Below are 19293 nucleotides of genomic sequence, written 5' to 3' on the forward strand. Positions count from 1 at the left end.
ATTGTTTTGCCAGCCAGTTGGAAAGTGCTCACCATTTCAGCTAGGCAAGAGCTGTACATTAAGTTTAAAGAGTTTGATCTAATGAGATGTTCAGCACCCACGGTTTTTGCTGACTTAAACAGGACATACAGACTCTCCATACTTGAAAGGAGTGTCCCCAGCTGAGACTTGTACAGAGCATGCAACTGCCTTTGATTATCACAAAGTGAGACAAAGACAGATTTCCTCTTCTTTTAGCTGCAAATCTTGAGTCTTTCAAAGGGCCTGAAAAGTACATTTCAGCACTAAACCTCAAAGCAATCTTACCCTGTGAATGTGGTGCAGCAAATGTCTTAGGGACAAGTCAGTCATTCAGATCAGTCCTATGAAATTAAGGCAGCAAGAAAACAGCCTCTCAGATAGCAATTCCAAAGGCCAGATTCTGTTAATATTTAGTCAACAGAAGTTCTGTACCAAGGTATTTGCCAAATTGGATTTAACTTTCAATAGTGCCACAGTGAAGGCAAATTTAAACACTCGTCACTTCGTAAAGTGACTTTCTTTTTAAATCTATGGCAAGAGATTTTTCCATAGGCAGGTTACTACTGAAAAACAGAGTAATTACCAACGTGCTGGCAGGTTGGTGCCAAGATACACAACAAAAAACACGTCAAAAGGTCAGGCTTGACAGATTCGGAAAAGCTCAGCCACAGCAAATAGTGCTGTATAAATCCCCAGCCTGCTGGCCTCCAAGCAACCTGGCTCTGCTGTGTCCAGAGCATGGAGGTTGCTGCAAGTAAAGCATGCTCCCTGCAGTGCTCCAGCCAGGCAGCAAGGGAAATGCTGCTTAGCTGCCCAGCTGCAGTTTGGCCAGTCAGAAAAAAAATACAGTAAAATCCAAAAGTCGTGTGCCCAAGATGAACCCAAAAATCTGTCTCCCTAAATGGGGATTTTTAAATGACTGCATTTTCCTTCAGAGACAGTGTCAGCTAGAAAACTAATTATACATCCAATGTACCAAGCACAGCACACAAAATTAAACAATTTTCCTTACAACTGACAACCGATGCTACTCATCTGGTCTATCCTCCACAACAAAATAACAGATTCAACCTTGTTAATGGCCACACAGCAAAAGTCAGGCTCAGCAGCTCAAAGTCTAACTTAACTTGATACACATGGACAGAAAAAGCTTAGAAAATTTACACCTACTTTCCCAGCAATCTCTATTTAGAAATGTCCATGTGAAGGATAGTAAGACTATTGCTATATACTATTTGCTTTCCTACTTTAAAAACTCATCAGTAGTCCAAACCCTTCTGTCCAGGCCTGATGACAGTACAAGCGCTTCAGCTCTTACCAGCACTGGGCCTGATTCACTCCTGCCTCTATAAAGTAGGTACTAAAAAAACGCAAAGTAACACATTTTTGAACCTAGCTAACTCTGTCTGGGGTCCCCCTCCAGTTACATACTGGCATGGCAGCTGAAATCTTCATTTCTACTCGCGTGCGGAGTGTTTCTTCACCAATTCATCGCACTTTAGTACTATTCTCCTTGAAGTCCACCTTGGAGCTTCTGCCAGTGAAGACTCTCACAAGAATAAGATCTAGACCAACGAATGTGCTGGTGAAATTAACTGATTTCTTTGCAAACTTCTACTGTTAAGCATGGAAATTTGCACTCTCTTAAAGCCATCAGAGTAACTGGCCTGTACACGCTATGAACTAAGAACATAAAGCTTCTCAAATCCTCTACATGCACTCACAACAGTTGGTAAGTAGTTTTTCTTAAATCTATCCATTTACAAAATACTCAGTCATTATGAATTTTTATGCTTTGCCACTGCTTATTTGCTTAGAAACAGGTGAAAAAAATTCCCTCTTTTTCTCTCTGCTTGAAACCACGTCTCACGAACACATCCAGCCTCTTCACTGGGCTGGTCTGTCTCCAGATCTTCAAGCACACTAGTGCAGCTATCCATGTGCTAAGAGCTGGCCAAAGTCTTTACTGGCTCAACCTGTATATACACTGGAAGTCTGAGGACCTTCCAGAATGAAAGCAAGCACATTTGCTGGAGCAGGATGTTGCATGAAAGACAACTCACGAATTAGTTTCACATAGTATCAATTTGGGCCACCTGAACAGCACTTCAAAACCCAAATTCAATACGGAAATCTGTAACAGCCCATATTCTTCTGCAAACCGTAATTTTTTTTCACTTTAAGTTCAAAACTGTAAAAGACCAGAAGATGCCATTACAGCACCCAGAAGAAATAAAACACACATTTCACCTTTCTCCCTGATACCTTTGAGCTTACATAAAGCTGCATTTCCTATGCTACTGGTCTATTTCTCCCAAATCACAATATTGGATTGCGGATCTATTATTTCATGGCAGTCAGAGGTCAGCTGAACCCTGCCCAGAAAATTAGAGAAAGGATAAGAAACCAAGAAAGTTTTTTAATATACTAGAAAACTAAACACCTCGGAGTAGTTCCAAAGATGTTTATCAATATGCTGATAGGTGTTTTATATATCAATATAAATACATATATAGATATAAACACATATATATGCATATACAAACGTGGATGAAATGTATCACAGAAGTATTCTTTAAAAAGTACAAAGATTGATGTATTTTCATAAGAAAGGCATTAGGAGTGACACTTTAAAACCCAAAAGCTGGGCTCACCAAAATTTTACATCTGCGTGTAAGCTGTTTTAAATAAAACTCCCAAAAGAGTTGCTGAAAATCATCTGCCTGCTTTCGTACAATATACCTTAAGACTCTGTCCAGAAGCATACAAGGCAACTGCACCCTCCAAATCACTGTAATTTGTGTACGATCCTTTTTTTCCCCTTTATCTATTTGATTTCATGATTCTAAGAGGCTTGTAAGGCACAGACTGAAAAATTCTTACCAGAACACATTCAATTTTAAGGGACTGCTAAAATATCCATGCAGTTCACACTTACAAAAATGCATTTGCTTTTGCTACAGATGCAGTATTTGAACCGACCCAATTACATTTTCTTGCCAAATACATTCGGTGTGGCTAATGATTAATGAACATTGTGCTTTCCTTTTTATTCACATCGGCTTCTCTCCAAGAAGAAAAGGAAGTCTAGTAATTGAAAATCATCGTGCCTCAAACACTACACTGCTCTTGGTGCGTGTTACCCACTGCTCCTGTGAAGTAGAAAAAAAGGAAACAGCCTCCAGCTGAAGCAGAATTCAGTCTTTTTCCCCAAGTTATTTTTTTTCTTTTAAAAAGAGAAGCTTTACCTACAAAATCCATGAAAATATTTCGAAGAGTACAGATTTAAATTTTTAGCGAGGGCATTAAATTCCAGTGTCTACTGTGGTACTCTTCAGATTACTACTGAAAGAATAATAAAACTTAAGTAAAAAGGTCCATGTGTTTAAAATTATTATTGTTTTCCAACCAACACCCACCCCCCCAACTATGACTCTTAAAACACTGCAATGCAAAGTCCTACTGTAGATCTCATTTCCTTAAGAAACAGGACAGACAGAAAATCTCCTGCTTAACTTTTGATTTCTCATTAGAAACTTCATTTGACTCTCCTCTGTCATCGTCCCCATTAAGGACTCGGGCCGGCAAGCAAAGAAAACTTTAGGTTTGCAAAAAAATTCACTAAGCAGCTGTGATTTTTTCCATTTATTGCAAAGCCTTTCCAAAATGCGCAGCTATCTCTTACGACGGCATTTTAGTCCCACCAGCTCCCCACGGGATGCTGCAGGTTCTTCTCCCCAGCTCGCCTCCGTTTTATACGACTCCAAGCACGCTAATCAAAACCTCTGCCTCCGAGAAGCCCTGCTGACAGATAAGCTCTCTCCTACCCTCCAACTTGCACGCGACCGTGTGAAGTGCAGCGGCTCGGCGAGCTTACCGCTTCGCTCCGTGCGCACCCGCCTGCACCGAAACACTGCGGTGGCGGCAATCCCGGGCGCTGCCCGAAGCTCCCGCCCAGGACTGAGGAGCTGCCACAGACCCGCCCGACCCGAGAGCCTCCGGCCGGGTCCTCGCACCGGCGGCAGTTGGCAGGGCAAGCATCGGCATCGCCGGCACCCGCCCGAGGCTCCGGCGGGCCGCCCGGTGGCGAACGGGGCGGCCCCGCAGCAGCGAGACGCGGAGCAGCGGCACCGGCGCACGGAGAGCGGAGGCCACGGAGCGCTGTAACTCCAGCCGGTCCGGCGGCCCCGCCGCCGCCGGGCCGGGCTCCGCACCTTCCCCACGGCACGGCGGCTCCCGCGGGCTGCCCCTACCTTTCATCGCGGCGAGCACAAAACACATCATTTGTCGAGGCGAAGCGGCGGGGAACGGAGCGCGGCGAGCAGGGAGGCGGGGAGGGTAGGCGGTCCGGGCCCTCGGCGTGAACTGCCGCCGCCGCCTCAGCAGCAGACGCGGCCGCCTGTCAGCGGAGAGCCGCGCCGCGCCGCCATCCCCCGGCCCATATGAGGCTCCATGTGACCCGCTGACATCAAGCCAGCCCCGGCCCCCCGCCTTGTTTACACCGCTCTCTTCGTCCCGTCCCTCCCCTCCTCTGCCACCGCCGAGGGGCGGCGCGGGCGGCCGGTCACGGGGCGAGTCCAGCGCGGCAGCACCGCCCTCGCCACGCCGCCGGCCGCCCTCTTGCCCCCGCCCTGTCCGCCTTCAGCGGGGGGCCCTCTGCTGCCGCGGCCCCAGCCCCAGCCCCGGCTCGCGGGGGAACAACCCCGCAGCCCGCCCTTGGGCGGCTGGTGATGGCCGCGGGGAACGGGAGCCAGCCGGAACCGAACACAGGGGCTGGGCTGCGGTGGCAGCCACACGCGTAACTGAGCGGGTGATAACGATCATCGCTTCTCAAACACTCGAGAGCATCATCAGCTCTCTTCGTCCCGGTCCTCTGTTGAAGTTCACCTTTTGTTTTTCTTTCCCCTGAAATGAGAAATAACCGTATTGATTCTAGAAGTCCTCATAACACGACTATACACTTAGTAGTCCTGGGCCTGATGATCACGTAGAACAGCATTTACATTTTGTATCTGCCTGGTGATAGGTTCACCTTCTCTTAGGATCTCACTGGAATGTATGAAGCATCACACTACTGCTGGAGTTAGTTCCATATAGTCCATAACATCAGCTGCCAGTTTGTGAGGTGAAGCTTTGCATCATCACAGAGCCACACTTACAAGAGGGACAAGCACAAGACCAAACAGAGAAAAATCCAGCCTACCCCAAACCCCTGATGCTTTGGTGAAAATTGTGTTAGCAATCCCACTGCTTTTTCTAATTCCTGCCTTCATCACTGGAAGAGTGTCACAAAACATAAAATTGTAGTAAAGCATTGATTTGTTAAAAGTTGTTGTACAGGGGATAAGATACAACATTTCACAGCAATTTAATCATAAGCAGAAGCATTAAGACCAAGAATAAGATAAACAAAAAAAGATAAACAGAAGTCAGAGGACATGTCTTAATATTTGAAACAAAGCCCTATATTTAGCAAGAGCCTTCATGAGATGAGGACACTGAAACAATCTGTTATGCCCCTAATGGCTAATTCTTACCTATTTCTTTAATGAGTTCTTAATACAGGATATTATTTAAACTTGATTAGAAGCTATCTGGGTGTACTTACCATTCTAGTCTAGTCATTCAAGTCCCATTAATGCAAAATAATGTTTTAAATCTTCCTTATTTAAAAAAATTCCAAGAGCTAATCTGGTGCAGTTGTGTAAATTAGCAGATGTCTTTGGCAATATTTTTGTTGCGGGTTTGTCATACTTACCTAGAAATAGCACTTACATGTATAGTGAGATACTGCTCAAGAAAGTGACAGTGCCAGATCTGGTCCCAGATGGGTTTCTGTTCATGCACTTTTATCTGCAGCACATGTTTTATAGTTGCAGAATGCTGAACAGAAACCTTCCAGGACATGCTGGACTGAATCAAACACCACTAACAGTACTTGTTCAAAGCTCTTCAGGACCTGTGTGACAGTTGCTGCTGCTGCTCTGGCATTTGGATGCAGTTAGAAAATTTGCAGCATTCACTTCAGAAAAGAATGATGTGTTAATATATTGTAACGTGGAGTTAGATTCTTGTAAACATTTCACTCTGATACAGCAAGTAACGTCAGACCTATGGCTTGAAGAATGTCACAGTCCATTAGCACTAGTTGTCTTGTCAGACATTTAACCTTAAGGTACACAGCATTACATTATTACTGATCTGTATTTGTTTCCAGTCCAATGGAAATGCAACTGGTAATCTGGAATGACAACTGATGTGCTAAATGGCTTCAATAATAAGCAGGAAACAGAGATTTTGCCTTCTTACATTGCCTTACAATGGTTGCTTCACAAAATTATAGAAGACTGGTCATCAGACATTTTAAGTGAGAACAACATACTTAAAATAGTCTATTAATTGTTATCAAAAGCTCATCTAAAGCCATCTGCTAACTGATGTTAGATATATAAACACATCCATTTGCACTTTCGTTTTCTGTCTTGGCTTGACCTCATTAGAAAAATTCAATTAAAAATTCATTACCTCCCAATTTACTGAACTATTGCCATACCAAAAGTCTCATTCTAGTTCAGACACTGTACCAATGACAACACAATGTGCCAGTCAAATACTACTTAGCTCAGTATTAGCTTACTCAACACGCAACTGCTTTCACTTGTTTGTACAGCACGGTTTTATTTGACTTACGTGAATGCTTCCTACTTTCCAGAAGCCTGTACTCTATTGTGCTTGTTACTGAAGCATTTAAAAATACCTGTAAATACTGCAAGTTCACAGTGTGAGAATTAACACCTCAGCTTACACCCAATGCTTCCTCAATTTCTGCATCCAGAGTCTTCCTAAAGCTGTCAAATCTATGTATTAATAATTTAAACTAATTAGTGAAAAGTAGACCCTGACCACAGTGTGTGTTCATCCTTTGTACCACCTTTTCTTCAGAGAAAACAGTGGTCTGTCCCAGCCTGCTACTCAACACCCAAGTCATCACTGCTCCCTTTGCAGGGAGCACACATATCTCCCACTTACGTATGTGCCCCCAAATGTAGGTGGTTCAAAAACCACACTACAGCTTGTCTGTGGCTCCAGAAATGGAAATGTGCGTTTCAGACTTGGTGCTGACAGGCAGCAGGCTGCCTGGCTCGGGGTGGGGCTGGCCTGCCATTGGGTGCAGCACCTGCCTTCCCACCTCGTCGGCTCCCAACCACACCTAGTGCAGAACCAGTAGGACCCGGTGTGGAACGAGCAGTGCCCGGTCCCTGGAGTAACACGCTCCTCCTGTGGTACAAGCACTGCTGAGCAGTTGGCACTGCAAGGGGGTCCCCGAGGATGTGAGGTGCACTCCTGCCCTTTCACAATAGATAAACCCATGGCCAGGCAGTTGTACTCCCGCCTGCTTTTGAGATGCCAGTCCCAAGGCTGACCACTACTTAGTGGAAGTGGTGAGCACTAGTGGTCTGCTACAGTGTAAACTTCAATTCTAACCACACTGAAAGATCCAGGAACTATACATGTGCGATTGCTAGTTTAAAGATGTTAACATATTATGTAACCTTATCAGGAATTGTTCTGTCTTGTATTGATATAAAAGCTGTTCAGCTTGTTCGTGTAACCACAAGCTTCTGCAACAGTCAGAGGGAAACAACTGTTTCTAGCAACCTATTCAACCTCTGCTAGGCAGAGAAAAAAGAAAAAAAAAAGGCGTTAAATTGCTAACAGAGGAAGGGAAAACACTGGCTAGCACTAGTTACCGGGAAATCTGCATTTATCTGAGTATTCTAAGCACAGGACAGAAAATACTGCAAAACTTTCCTCCTCCTCCTCTTTTTCTACTGAGCAACGTCATAATAAATTCAGCTTCCAAGGTGAACCAGTAACTACTCCTAGCTACTTGTTCAAAGACATACCCAAACATAAGTAATTTAAATGCAACTGATTACAGAAGGATGTTTATGCTGTCCTAATGTGGAACATGAGTGGAGAGCATTTCTGCAGACTGTTGCGTTATGTTTTGCATTCTCACCTAAGTGAAGGCTTAATTCAGGAAGAAAGTGAGACCTTCTTATCACTAAAATTTAAAATTTGAATAATAAACATAGGATGTAAGCACTGACTTCCTTCCCTATATAGCATAGAGGAAAAAATGCTCTTAGAAGAAAAAAATGTGTCATGTAATTACACCCTGCCTGAGGGAGGTGTAACCACATAGGGTTGTTGTGAAGCTGAAGTTGTCAAACCACTATGAGATACAACATTTACCTACTGCTCTGTCACTATCACATACACAAGTGCATGCAAATCCTTTTGCAGGGAAATGACTTCATGTGCATTCTCTCAGGGAGATGAAAACTGTACTTATTGAAAAAGAAACATGATACAAAAACACTTCAGTATGTGATCCAGGGCCTCCATTATTTTCATTTTGATCACAGACAGCTTCTTCATGTTGTTAAAATAGCACAGAGCTAAGTTTTGAACATATATTTTTCCTTTAAAAACCAGAGGCTTTGACTGTCAATATAAATTTTCATAGTCATGCATTTTTTTCCCCTGAAGTTTTTATAATTGAAGAGGTTCTCTAAAATATTTAGGAAGTCTCATCAGTAACATTTAGAAGGGTTCAAGTACTTTTCAGTACTTCAAACACCAACAGAAAATTAATTTCTCAATAACATTTAAATAGCTCCTCTGAGGATTTAAACCCTGCCCATAGAATGTGATAGCAGCTACCTGGTAAATGGATAAAAAAACAGGTGATACTGACATAGAAGCCTTTCTTCTTCCAATTGCAACCCAATCATGTCCTAACATCAAGTAAAGTGTTCAGCTCCCAGCTCACATTAGGAATGCAGTTCTAGATGCAACAAGAGTTAAAAACACACAAGGTCCAAGTGTCAGAAAGTTTTGCTGCTGCCTTTTTGTCTTCTTACACAAAGATAATCATCCCTGAAACCTCACAGATGCAGCAGTCACCAACAGCCTGTTTACCAAATACATCCAAAATTAAGTGTAGGGAAACTGGAGCTCTAAATACTTTTTGAAATACAAATCACAATTCTGTCCACCCTACTGACAATCACTTTTTATGGGGTTTCTAATTAGTATACACAACAGCCACAAAAAGAAAATTATTGTTCCTTTACACATTCCCTCCTCTAGATTTGGTTTTAGTGTTTTAGTCTTCATTTAATTCTAGTCCTCCAAGTAGCACACTTTTGTAGATGAATATAACTGAGGTTGTCCTCATTAGACTGCCTCTTTTTCATCTATTTAAAACTGCTACTATGCTGACCCTGCAATCATACCATTTTGCTTCAGACAAAATACCTTCCTAAATTCTTGCTGAGGAGGTGTGCTTCTGTAGAACATGGGCCTGCAGCTATACATCTTAATCAAACCATTTTATAAATTACTCCACAACTTCCAATTAAGTGCATTGCTACCCACAACTGTTGAACTGGCTGCTGTGCCTTGCCAAACAGTTGCTGCAGCTAGTGAAATAAAGTACGAGTTGACCAAATGTTTTGAGGTTCAACTGCAGAGTCATTATCATTGGCTATGCATGGTGTAGCAGTAAAAGATTTTCAAGAACTAGTCTCCTGGATTGTCACCCAGTTTCCCATGACATTGAAAACCCCTGAAAGGATATCGTATTTGCTGCTTTTCAAAACATGAGGTAACTCTGGAATTAAAGTGATTAGAAAGATGAGGTTAGGGCCAATTAATTACCTGCCACCAACTTCAAGTGAGTCCATGAAAAGATTACAAGGTTATCAAGAAAAAGATCAGACTGGACTTAGTAGTCCTCTTTACACATAAAATAGGGTTATGAAGTGACTGGTATTGGATTACTGATCACACTGCCACTGCCAACTTCCTGTTTGATCTGAAAGAGATCCTTGTCTACACACTTTTGAAGTTGCCTTAGACCACACTATCAAATCTTTCTATGACGTAACACTAATGCCACCAAAAAAGTAGAATTGTTTGAAAGCTGTTAGCGCTCTCTTTTTCATACATCAACTTGCCTGGCTATTTTTGGTCAGTGTTGCTTGCCAAAAAAATGCAGCTGTGTATTGTTCAGCATATCCCTTTTGTTGGGGAAAAGTCAATGGATGGTGTAAAACCTACTGCTGGGATGACTGTCAGTAGCACAAAGAACAGCAAGATACTAATTGTGCTCTAGGAAGCCGATGTTAGACCCTTGTTTAAGGATCATCATCATATAATAATTTTGGGGCATAAACAAGCTCTCCTTATCAGCTCAATGTCTGAACTTCAGTAGCACAGAAACAGCCCTTGTGAAGTTGCTCAGTAAACAACTGAACATCTTGTGGGTGACAGATGAAAACAAATGCCTGGATGCAGAGATAATGGCTGTCAACTGTACAGGTGTTGGGCCTTTTGGAGGCCTGCTGAGAGTAAACAGAACTATGGATAGGCTCTGGTCCCTTTCTGAAAAATAACTTAGCAGTATTGGAAAAGTTCTTACTTGTCTATAAAACCTTTTGCCTGTACATTTTTCAGTCAACTTTATGGGCAACAACTGAATTTGAGCTCCAGGCCTCTTTGTTTCCCCCAGAAAATTTATGAATGACTTGACCACTGCCTTCAGGTCTTTAGCCAGTTACATGCGAAGGATAAGTATCAGTTTGTTTTTTTCTGAGGCACATTGATCAAATGATGGTGTTCTGTTTCTATAATCCTCAGGCTTCTCTTTCTGCCCTATTTTGAATCATCAGGGATGGCTAAGGTGGGAGAAAAGGTAAGTAGTGAGCACTGTATGAGATGGAGTGAGATAGATGACTTTCTCAGAACGATCTTCACAAATGAGTCGGTCCAGATGCAGCATCAAGAAGGAATCTGGTGATTTTCTTGAGTCGTTGAACAGTCAAGATGATATGGGCATATCTCTGCCACTTCACATATTGGCAAACAGAATGCTTCAACAACACTTAAGTATAACCAGAGAAATGTAACAGTTTGCAGTCTACAGACAGCTAAACAAAATTTTCCCTTCTGCTCATAATCTCTGACACTATGCCCAAGTCATACTTGCCAGAGAACAACTGAGGCAGTCTCATGTATAAAGCAAAGGGGTAAGGATGAGGGTGCTTCATGTTTTGAATTTGTCCCGCACCCATTTCCAGATTGAGCAAAACAAACCTGAGCAAAACTCTTAAGTACAGCAAAATTTAAACTGTTTCAGGCCATAGCCATGTATCAAAACTCCCTTTTATGAAACACAAGTACAGCATGCAAATTTTCCCTATTTTGAAGAATGTCATTGAGACTGAGCTTGTGCGAGTTTAACACAGCCTCTTCCCTACAACACAGAAGAGAGGGAAAAGCAACACACAAACCCCCTCAGGGTTGAGATAAGAGTTTACTGAATAAATGAGATAATAATAATGCAATGCACAATTACCTTAGCCTATCTGCAGAAAAAGCACAGTAGAAAGCAGCAGCAAGCAGAAGCAAGCAAGCTAAAAATTCAATCTAGACAGCTACTCCTCCATCCCTCCATGGCCTGCTGCCATCTCAGCAGGAAAGAGCCAACACCCAAAACCCTGGAACCTGAAAGCAGCAACTGGAATAGGAAGACTCCCATGCTATAATCTGAACTTCAAGTCCCATAATACTTTTCCTCCAGCCAGCACTTTCATTTTGAAGCTGGTGTAAGGCAGGATGGTAGGAATAGCAGCCGATTAAAAAGCCTGTGACAGAGCTTTAGTGGTAGAAATAAACTGTGCTAGGCATTCAGAGAACTAATATGGAAATGATTTATCTTTCACAGAAAACAGAAGCATCTGTCCAGTCAAGCAAACCAAACAATGATTCTGTGTTATGAAATACTTTTTTTTTTTTTGTAACCATTGACATTTCATTCAGTAGTTCCACATGTCAATAGTAGTTTTATTGCTCACATTTAAAGTACAACTTTCAAGACAGGATTCATCTAAGTTGGCATTGTCTGATCAGCAGCATATTTCCTGCTCCTGTGAGCATATACATTATTTATGAAGCTTTGCACTGGAGAATATTTTGTGCTACTGTAAGAAAAAAATCAAGATCTAGCATGTTTTCTGTATCTCAATGCAAAACACAAGCTTAGAAGCACTAATGCTTTTTAAGACAAAGCTCTGTCTTAGGCCTCTCTCTAGAATTAGTCTTCAAGTCACATCTTCTAAATCTGTCCAACTCCTTCTTTTCCAGCACAGTACTTAACAGACAGGTATTAAATACTGTGCATACTGCATTTCCACCCCCCCCATCTCCCCCAGTTCCTCTTCAGATTAATATTGTGCTCCTGAACAGAAATACTGGCAAGTCTAACATACCCTCTGACCCACTGTTAATTTCTCCCATTTCTCACTTTCTGGTATTCTGACAGTAGCTGGCAAGCTGTTTTTTACAGATGAAATGCTATTGTTCTAATGAAACTCAAGAGCCACACCAGCATCCTTCACTCCAGATGTCCTCCCCAATGGCACCATTACATTCTTAAACATTATCAAAGACAATTCATTACCTCTGACACCATTAGTGAAAAATAAATAGCAGCTGATTATGGCTTTTAAGGCTTTGACTTTAAAGATAAACTTAATGATCTATTTTTTAAAATCAATACAGCCTCAACTATTATACTTCAAACAAACAAAACACTGCCTACCTACTTAGACAAATAAGTGATGATACAGTTTCTGGGCATGAAATCCACACATAATTCTTTTGCATAATTCTGATTATCACTTATGATAAAGTGACACTGTTGAAGGATATTAGACTTTAGTAGAAGCAAAATAAGATGATGATTCACTCACAAAGGAAGATAATTATTTGAGAGCTTTGTTTTACTAATAATCACCAAGTTCAGAGGAGAACACCTGCACAGTATCATCTTTTACTTTAAAAGGGAGGGGAGCAGTATTCTAAACTGATGAATTCGATTACAAAGCAAAGCATATAGGGCAGACCACCTATAGGGAATGATCTATTGCTTCATATAAGTTTGTTTTATAACCTGCATTTGTATTAATTTAGCTTGAGACAGCATTTTTTATCCTATGTAGAAAGCAAAACAGGTAAAAGATTTAAAAACCTTCTCATTTTCTATTTTAGTAATTTAATCTGAGCTACTACTATGTGCTTGATCAGAATCATTTTAACTCAATTTGAAACTCATTAGCATACACACGTCTTATAGAAAGGAATCCGCCAAGCATTTTTCACATAGACACATCATTTCTGATTATTTCAATTCAATTTTAAAGGATCTTTGACAGGGCTACTGAAAGGCTTGTCAAGGAACAGGGAAACATTATGACATTCTTTCCCCATATCCCTTTCTGGAGCATGAAATATGAGGGACATTTCTAATAGAATCAAGGCTAATTTAAGACACTGTTAATCTTGACTTTAAGACTGCTGTAGCTGGGGAGGTTACCTCTAGCACATGGCAGATGTTCTTCAGCATACATCTGCAGTAAAGCTCTATCACATACTCCAGTCACTAAAATACAAACCTTTTGACTCCAAAGTAAATGTATTGCAAGCATATACTTTATGAGCTACAATGAGAGAGACACTTGAATTTTAATACAGGTTGTTGGGGTTTTTTAAGTGTCTAGTGATTATAAAAGTATTTGTGGCTTTTAACCATATTACTCATTTTCAGACAAACTTTTTTTTTACACCCCCCCCAATTTTTGCTGTTTTAAAAGTGTCATTTATCTGCCATCTAGCATGAATGTCTGAAACTTATTTGTATTTTCAGTTAAAGTGCATCATTAGAGTGGTTAGACTTTACATCCATTCAACACACCTATTGCATTTACACAACCCACAAGAAGTTGCATGACAGCCAGAGGTAGGGTACACTGCTGATGGTGGCCCATATTTTGCCTCCTCTACACATCTGAGCAGTCCTGCTGAAACCAAGGGGGTGCTTCACACTTCTGGGGCAAACAACACTGATCCAGTACGCTGGAGCACTGCTCTCCTCTGGACTGCATATAAAAACCTCAGGTACCCTGCAATACCCAAGATGAATAATTGTCAAGTGAAACTGGAGAGGTGCATAAGCTGTGCTGTGAAACAACGAAAAATGGGATACATGTCAAGAGAATAAAAACCATGAGAAAATAATTACTGAAAGAAATAGGAGGTGTATCAATAAAAAGTGAAAGACAAAAAAGGCTGTACAAGATCAAGGTATGTTAAGTTGCTTTATGTCATCATCAAAATTATAGCAGCAAGAACCTTGACAATTCACTGATCAAAGACAAAGTGACAGACTGCCCACTGCTAAGGTAAAGCCAGATGAGGAATGGAAACGAGCTCTTGTACAGATGAATAAATGGCTGCAATGTGCTGAATGAACAGATGACACAATTTTTTAACATATCTGAGACGAATGGAAGCTGGATCACTTCTAATAGAAGAACTGAAGAAAACTTCAAAAGGAAGTGAAGAAGAACTGAAGTTCAGAGATATTGATGAGATCTATACCAAAACACTGAGGAAAGAAGCTTCTGAAGTACCACTAAATACAGTTAATACAATAAAAAATGAACAGAAATTGCTAATAAATAGGAGAACTGCCAGTGTGAAATTGCTAAGGTAAGGCAACCTACCTCAATGTGAAAAATGAAGAGGACTCACACTATTTTTACCCCCCAAAATCCCTTTTTTCTTCACGACCTTCTGTGTAATGATTTTGGAAAATCATACAGAAGAGATGAATGGTAGAAATCACAGGGTCTTCTGACAGAAGCAATTCCTTAAAGATAACCTCTTCCTGTAGCACGTTTGTGAACAATTTAAAATGCTGGACAACTCTTTCGAGCCTCAGCTTTGAGAGAACGAGAAAATTCAGCATTCTCTGTGACAGCTTCTTAACTCTCCTCCGTATCTGTAGTATGTCTGTTGTATTTCCATCCAGTATTGAAGTGAAAAAGAGACAAAGAGCAAATGGGAGCTGGTGCTAACAGAACCTTGCAAGCTCCATACTCAAAATCAAGCATACTACAGGAATGTTTACCAATGCACAGGACAAAAGAAACATCTCCAGAAACTAGCAAGTATATGCAATTGCTCTCCAAGTTGGGAATTATCAGTGCCTGTGGTAAAGACAGGCTGCTAATATTCTGCAGTATGCCACAGATCAAACAGCAAGGGCCCCCAAATATTGCTGTTAGGGCCAGCCTATTAAGTGACAGTAACTGTATTTGATTTTTGGAACTAGGCATTTTTCCATCGTACAAGGAGGGAAAAACTAAGGTAATTCTGCTTGAAATCTCCTGGGAAAAGGAGGGAAATTACATGTATGAACTAGCCTCTAGAAAATCCTAAAAATCTCTGATGAAAATGGTTCAGAGAAGGAAGGAGTAACCACTCCTGGGGCCTGAGTGCCTTGTGTTCCTCAGGGCTGTAAGCTGCTTTGTTCCAAAGGCATGATCTCCTTGAAACAGACTGAGGGGAACCCCATGGACTCTCCCAGTTTGCAGTAAGCTTTCAGATGAGCATTGACCTGTTACAGGAAACAGACACCATTCCAAAACTCTAGAACTTTTAATTCTTTCTACCTACTTGTGCATTCTGTTTTGGGTCATCTGTATAGCTGCTAGCCTTACCATACAGCATTCAAAGCTACACAAAAGCATTGATTCTGCAAGATTTCTTTTCCATTTAAGGCTGGTATTCTGCAGAGTGAAATGCACAGTTTCATAAGGGGAAACGAGTGCATTTATTTTTGCCTTCACAAACTCTAGCCCTTCCTCTGTAGTTGTCTAGTGATATCAAACTGAAAACATACCAAGACATTGCAATATAAATGCTTCATTGGTTTTGTCAACCAAATAAGAGAACAAGTGTTTTCAAGCAATAGTATGTTTAAATAAAGCCTGCAAAACATTTAACGGCATGAAGAAGGAAGAAACACAGTGAATTTTTGTATGATGAAATTTAAAGGAAGAATGCATGAAGCCTATAATAAAAGATGTAAGTAAATCTCAAATCTGCCTTCCAGAATCAATGCAGAATCAGTGGTCCACCTGTATGAAAGAGGCAGCAGAAGTTTGCACTGGGGTTTCAGACAGCACACTAACAGTAGGTAGGTCTGTCATTTGCTTAAGTGAAAAAGACACTGTCTGCCAGGAGAAAATGGGAATACTGCTATACCAAATCCTCAGGTTTGATCTACTTTGAGTTGTATCACAAATATTTTGTGAGCATGGATGACCATACAGCAAGGTTAAAACTCACTGTGTTTGTAGAGGTCTTATGCCAGGTGAAAACTTTTGGGTGGTTTATTACAGGTATTTATCCTTCAAGTTATTTCACACCCAGCCATCAAGCTCCTTTTTACTTTCATGTTCACGTGAAAACAGAAGGATAACCCAAGGAAGCAACAGTTTGGCATTAGCTGATTCTGCCAACAACCACAGTAATGTAATTTTGTAATTATTCCATCTACTGTGATACTAGCTAGGATAGAACCATCTGAAATTGTGAGATAATGCTCTGCTGCACTTCACATGCACTTTCTGCTGGAGATGCGAGAGTCTACTGATGTGATCCAAAATCCAGCAAAGGCACAAAAACAAACTTAAAGGATACTGGTAGCGTAAGCAGCTGAATGCCCGTATGCTTTTCACTCTGCTAAGTGAGGTGAAAAATCTCACTAGAGGTAGGTCTAACTGTTTTCCAAACTGATGAAGACAAAGAAATAAATAAGAAAAGACTGTCAAAGGCAACATGATGCCTCAGATGGTGTACAGAGGGTTTACAGGAGTTAGGATTAGGGGTACAGCAATACTACAGTATCTTGGTGTTCACACTGCTTTACAGTCAAACACAAGGTCACACTTATAAGCATTATCTTGCCTCTTTAAGGGATACTATTTACTTCCCAGTTATTCTTCCCCCCCCCCCCCTTATCACTAAGACAAATCAATATTGGCATGGATATTGTTACTCATTTATGGCATTTCTGAGTTTTGCTGAAGGGCACTAGTGGGAGTGTAGTGGTGTAGCTGATCCCATTAGCACCAGGCAATGTTGTGGTGGGGTGCTGCATGATGTGACCCTGCAGTGCCTGCACAGCACTCCTCCTTGTGCTGCATTCTGCCCAGAGCTCTGTTTGTGGCTGTGGGGTTTGCAGTGAAGAGATATTCCACATCACTATGCAAAAGGAACATGCACAGAGGGACAGGGTTGTCACTGACAATGCTTTATTTCTTTAGGTCTCATGCTAACTGAATCAACTGTTTCTAAACTGGCATTACTAATTTAAGCAAGTTTTCTTCCATATCTGTGAAACCAATCCCACATTGTCTGTCTTATGGTTCATGTTCAAGATAGACAGACAGGAGCGAAGGTCTCCCTGAATCAGTGTGGTGTGCTCATCTCTCTAATTCTGATGTCAAATGTGGTGGTGTGTTGACAAAACAGGAAGCTTTTTGAAATGAAAAGAGGCAATACAGAGAAAACAAAAGCTTCATGTCACATTATTCCAGAAGGTCTACAAAACTTTTTTTTTTTTTAAGAGTAAATATAAATATATCCTTTTTCCTGGTTTCTAGACTGTGTGGTTAAATATGTACCCTTATTCACAACCTCAGTTAGTGTATTTTGTTCAAATCTAGGCATGATAAAATTGTTTGAAGACTACAATCAGATCAGAAACTCAGCAATGGATCTTATAAACTGTTTCATGAGGTGTCAGATGGCCTATAATGGAACATTGGGAGTAGAATGCCAATAGACCCGAGATTGTAAGAGTTACTTAATATTGAGTTAATGACAGCATTCCTTTTTGAAATGAAGGACTACACGGTGCTTTTGTTGAACCATAGCTTTTTTGAAAAGCATTTACTATGGAAACCAAGTTCTGTGAAAAGATTCAGAATACAAGGGAAACCACAGGTATGGCATCTGAACCAGCTTTCTGACCAGGGAAACAAAAATTGTAAAGCTGGGTGGTAGGGGGTGATTGGATAGGAAGATAAAAATCCCTGTTCAACAAAAGCAATGTCTGGTATCCCGTCTTGAAGACTGTAGTTTTTAGTGATACAGAGCAAGCTGTTACACTCCTCCTCTATATGCATTTCCCTGCCTTGAGAATCCTTCATTAAAGCAAATTTTTAAAGGCACATAGCCATTTTGAGTGTTTTTTTCATTCACTGTAGGCAATTGTAAGCTCTATTAATCATATGCCTAGCTGACCTCCCTAGAGAGAAGCACTGGAAACAACATTATAGAGACTAAAAAAATCAGGCCCACATAGGGATGTCTGGATCAGCTATTGGGCACAAAAAGCAGAAGCCTTACTGTGAAGTGGTACAGACCTGGTGCATGCTCAGGAAAAGATCACAAAGTAGGAAGCTTTTCACCTCCTAGAAATGTAAACCTGCAGATTAAATTCCCATGTTCTATCCCAGTGCATCAGAATATGGATACATGGGCTCTCACTAAGCATGCTATTCCCCAGCTGACACTCTTTATATATTTGCAATGTGTTTCCACACATACACCTTGAAGGTTTTGCTTTCCTTCTCTGCATCTGCAAAGACAGCTTCATGCAAAAGGTTCAATAGTTACAAGGTTACAAAGGTATGTTACCCATAAGTGCAGTGTTAAAATAAGCCTTTTCTGAAGAAAACTATGATGGAGGTGGGGGGGGAAATAGCCCATTTAAGAAAAACAACCTATAAGGTTTGTTCACCAGAGCTAGATGGGAAACAAATCTATGTTGCTCTGCAACTTCTTGTCAACTGGGTGAATTGAAAATGTGCTGAGCTACACATTTCAATATTATATGCCCACACCCAAGCAATGCACAGGGAGTGGAGATGAACAGAACTACATGTTCCTTCTTCAAATTGCACCTATTATTTAATATACCAGTAGAAACATTTCCCACAATAATAATATGCATACGCCTCAAAAGCTGTTTATTTGGCAACCTTGAGGTATACTTCATTAAAGTATTATCTGACTTATCACCCTACTAGTTTATTGCAATGTTTAGAAAAAAAAAAATCCATCCATATTTTGTCCACATTGTAAGAATGGCAAAAAGAGAAGCATGCACTGGCATTGTCTTGATGAATTTATGCAGCTTTAGAAGCAGAGACTGTTTACATGGACAACATGGACTAAAGTGTTTGTCCTGCATTATAATAATGTTAAGTGAAGACAGCTGGATTCTATTCTACCAAGAACATAAATCCACACAGCTGCCAACTAAATTCAAATAAAGAAACCAGT

The 19293-nt window shown here is 41.0% G+C and overlaps 1 protein-coding gene across 3 annotated transcripts in view; it reads right to left on the bottom strand.

The window, feature by feature from the left end:
* RORA (RAR related orphan receptor A) overlaps positions 1–19293 on the bottom strand; it is a 361957-nt gene that overhangs the window by 58762 nt on the left and 283902 nt on the right. The window contains exon 1 of one of the 3 annotated variants that reach the window (XM_054169267.1): positions 4275–4498. The exons of the other annotated variants lie outside the window; for them this stretch is intronic. Coding sequence (XP_054025242.1) covers positions 4275–4305 — 31 coding nt within the window. The 5' untranslated portion in view covers positions 4306–4498. Of the gene's footprint in view, positions 1–4274; positions 4499–19293 lie in introns of those variants that run through there. 3 annotated transcript variants of the gene reach the window in all.

The sequence above is a fragment of the Dryobates pubescens genome, chromosome 17 (assembly GCF_014839835.1).
Source record: "Dryobates pubescens isolate bDryPub1 chromosome 17, bDryPub1.pri, whole genome shotgun sequence".
Classification (NCBI taxonomy): domain Eukaryota; kingdom Metazoa; phylum Chordata; class Aves; order Piciformes; family Picidae; genus Dryobates; species Dryobates pubescens.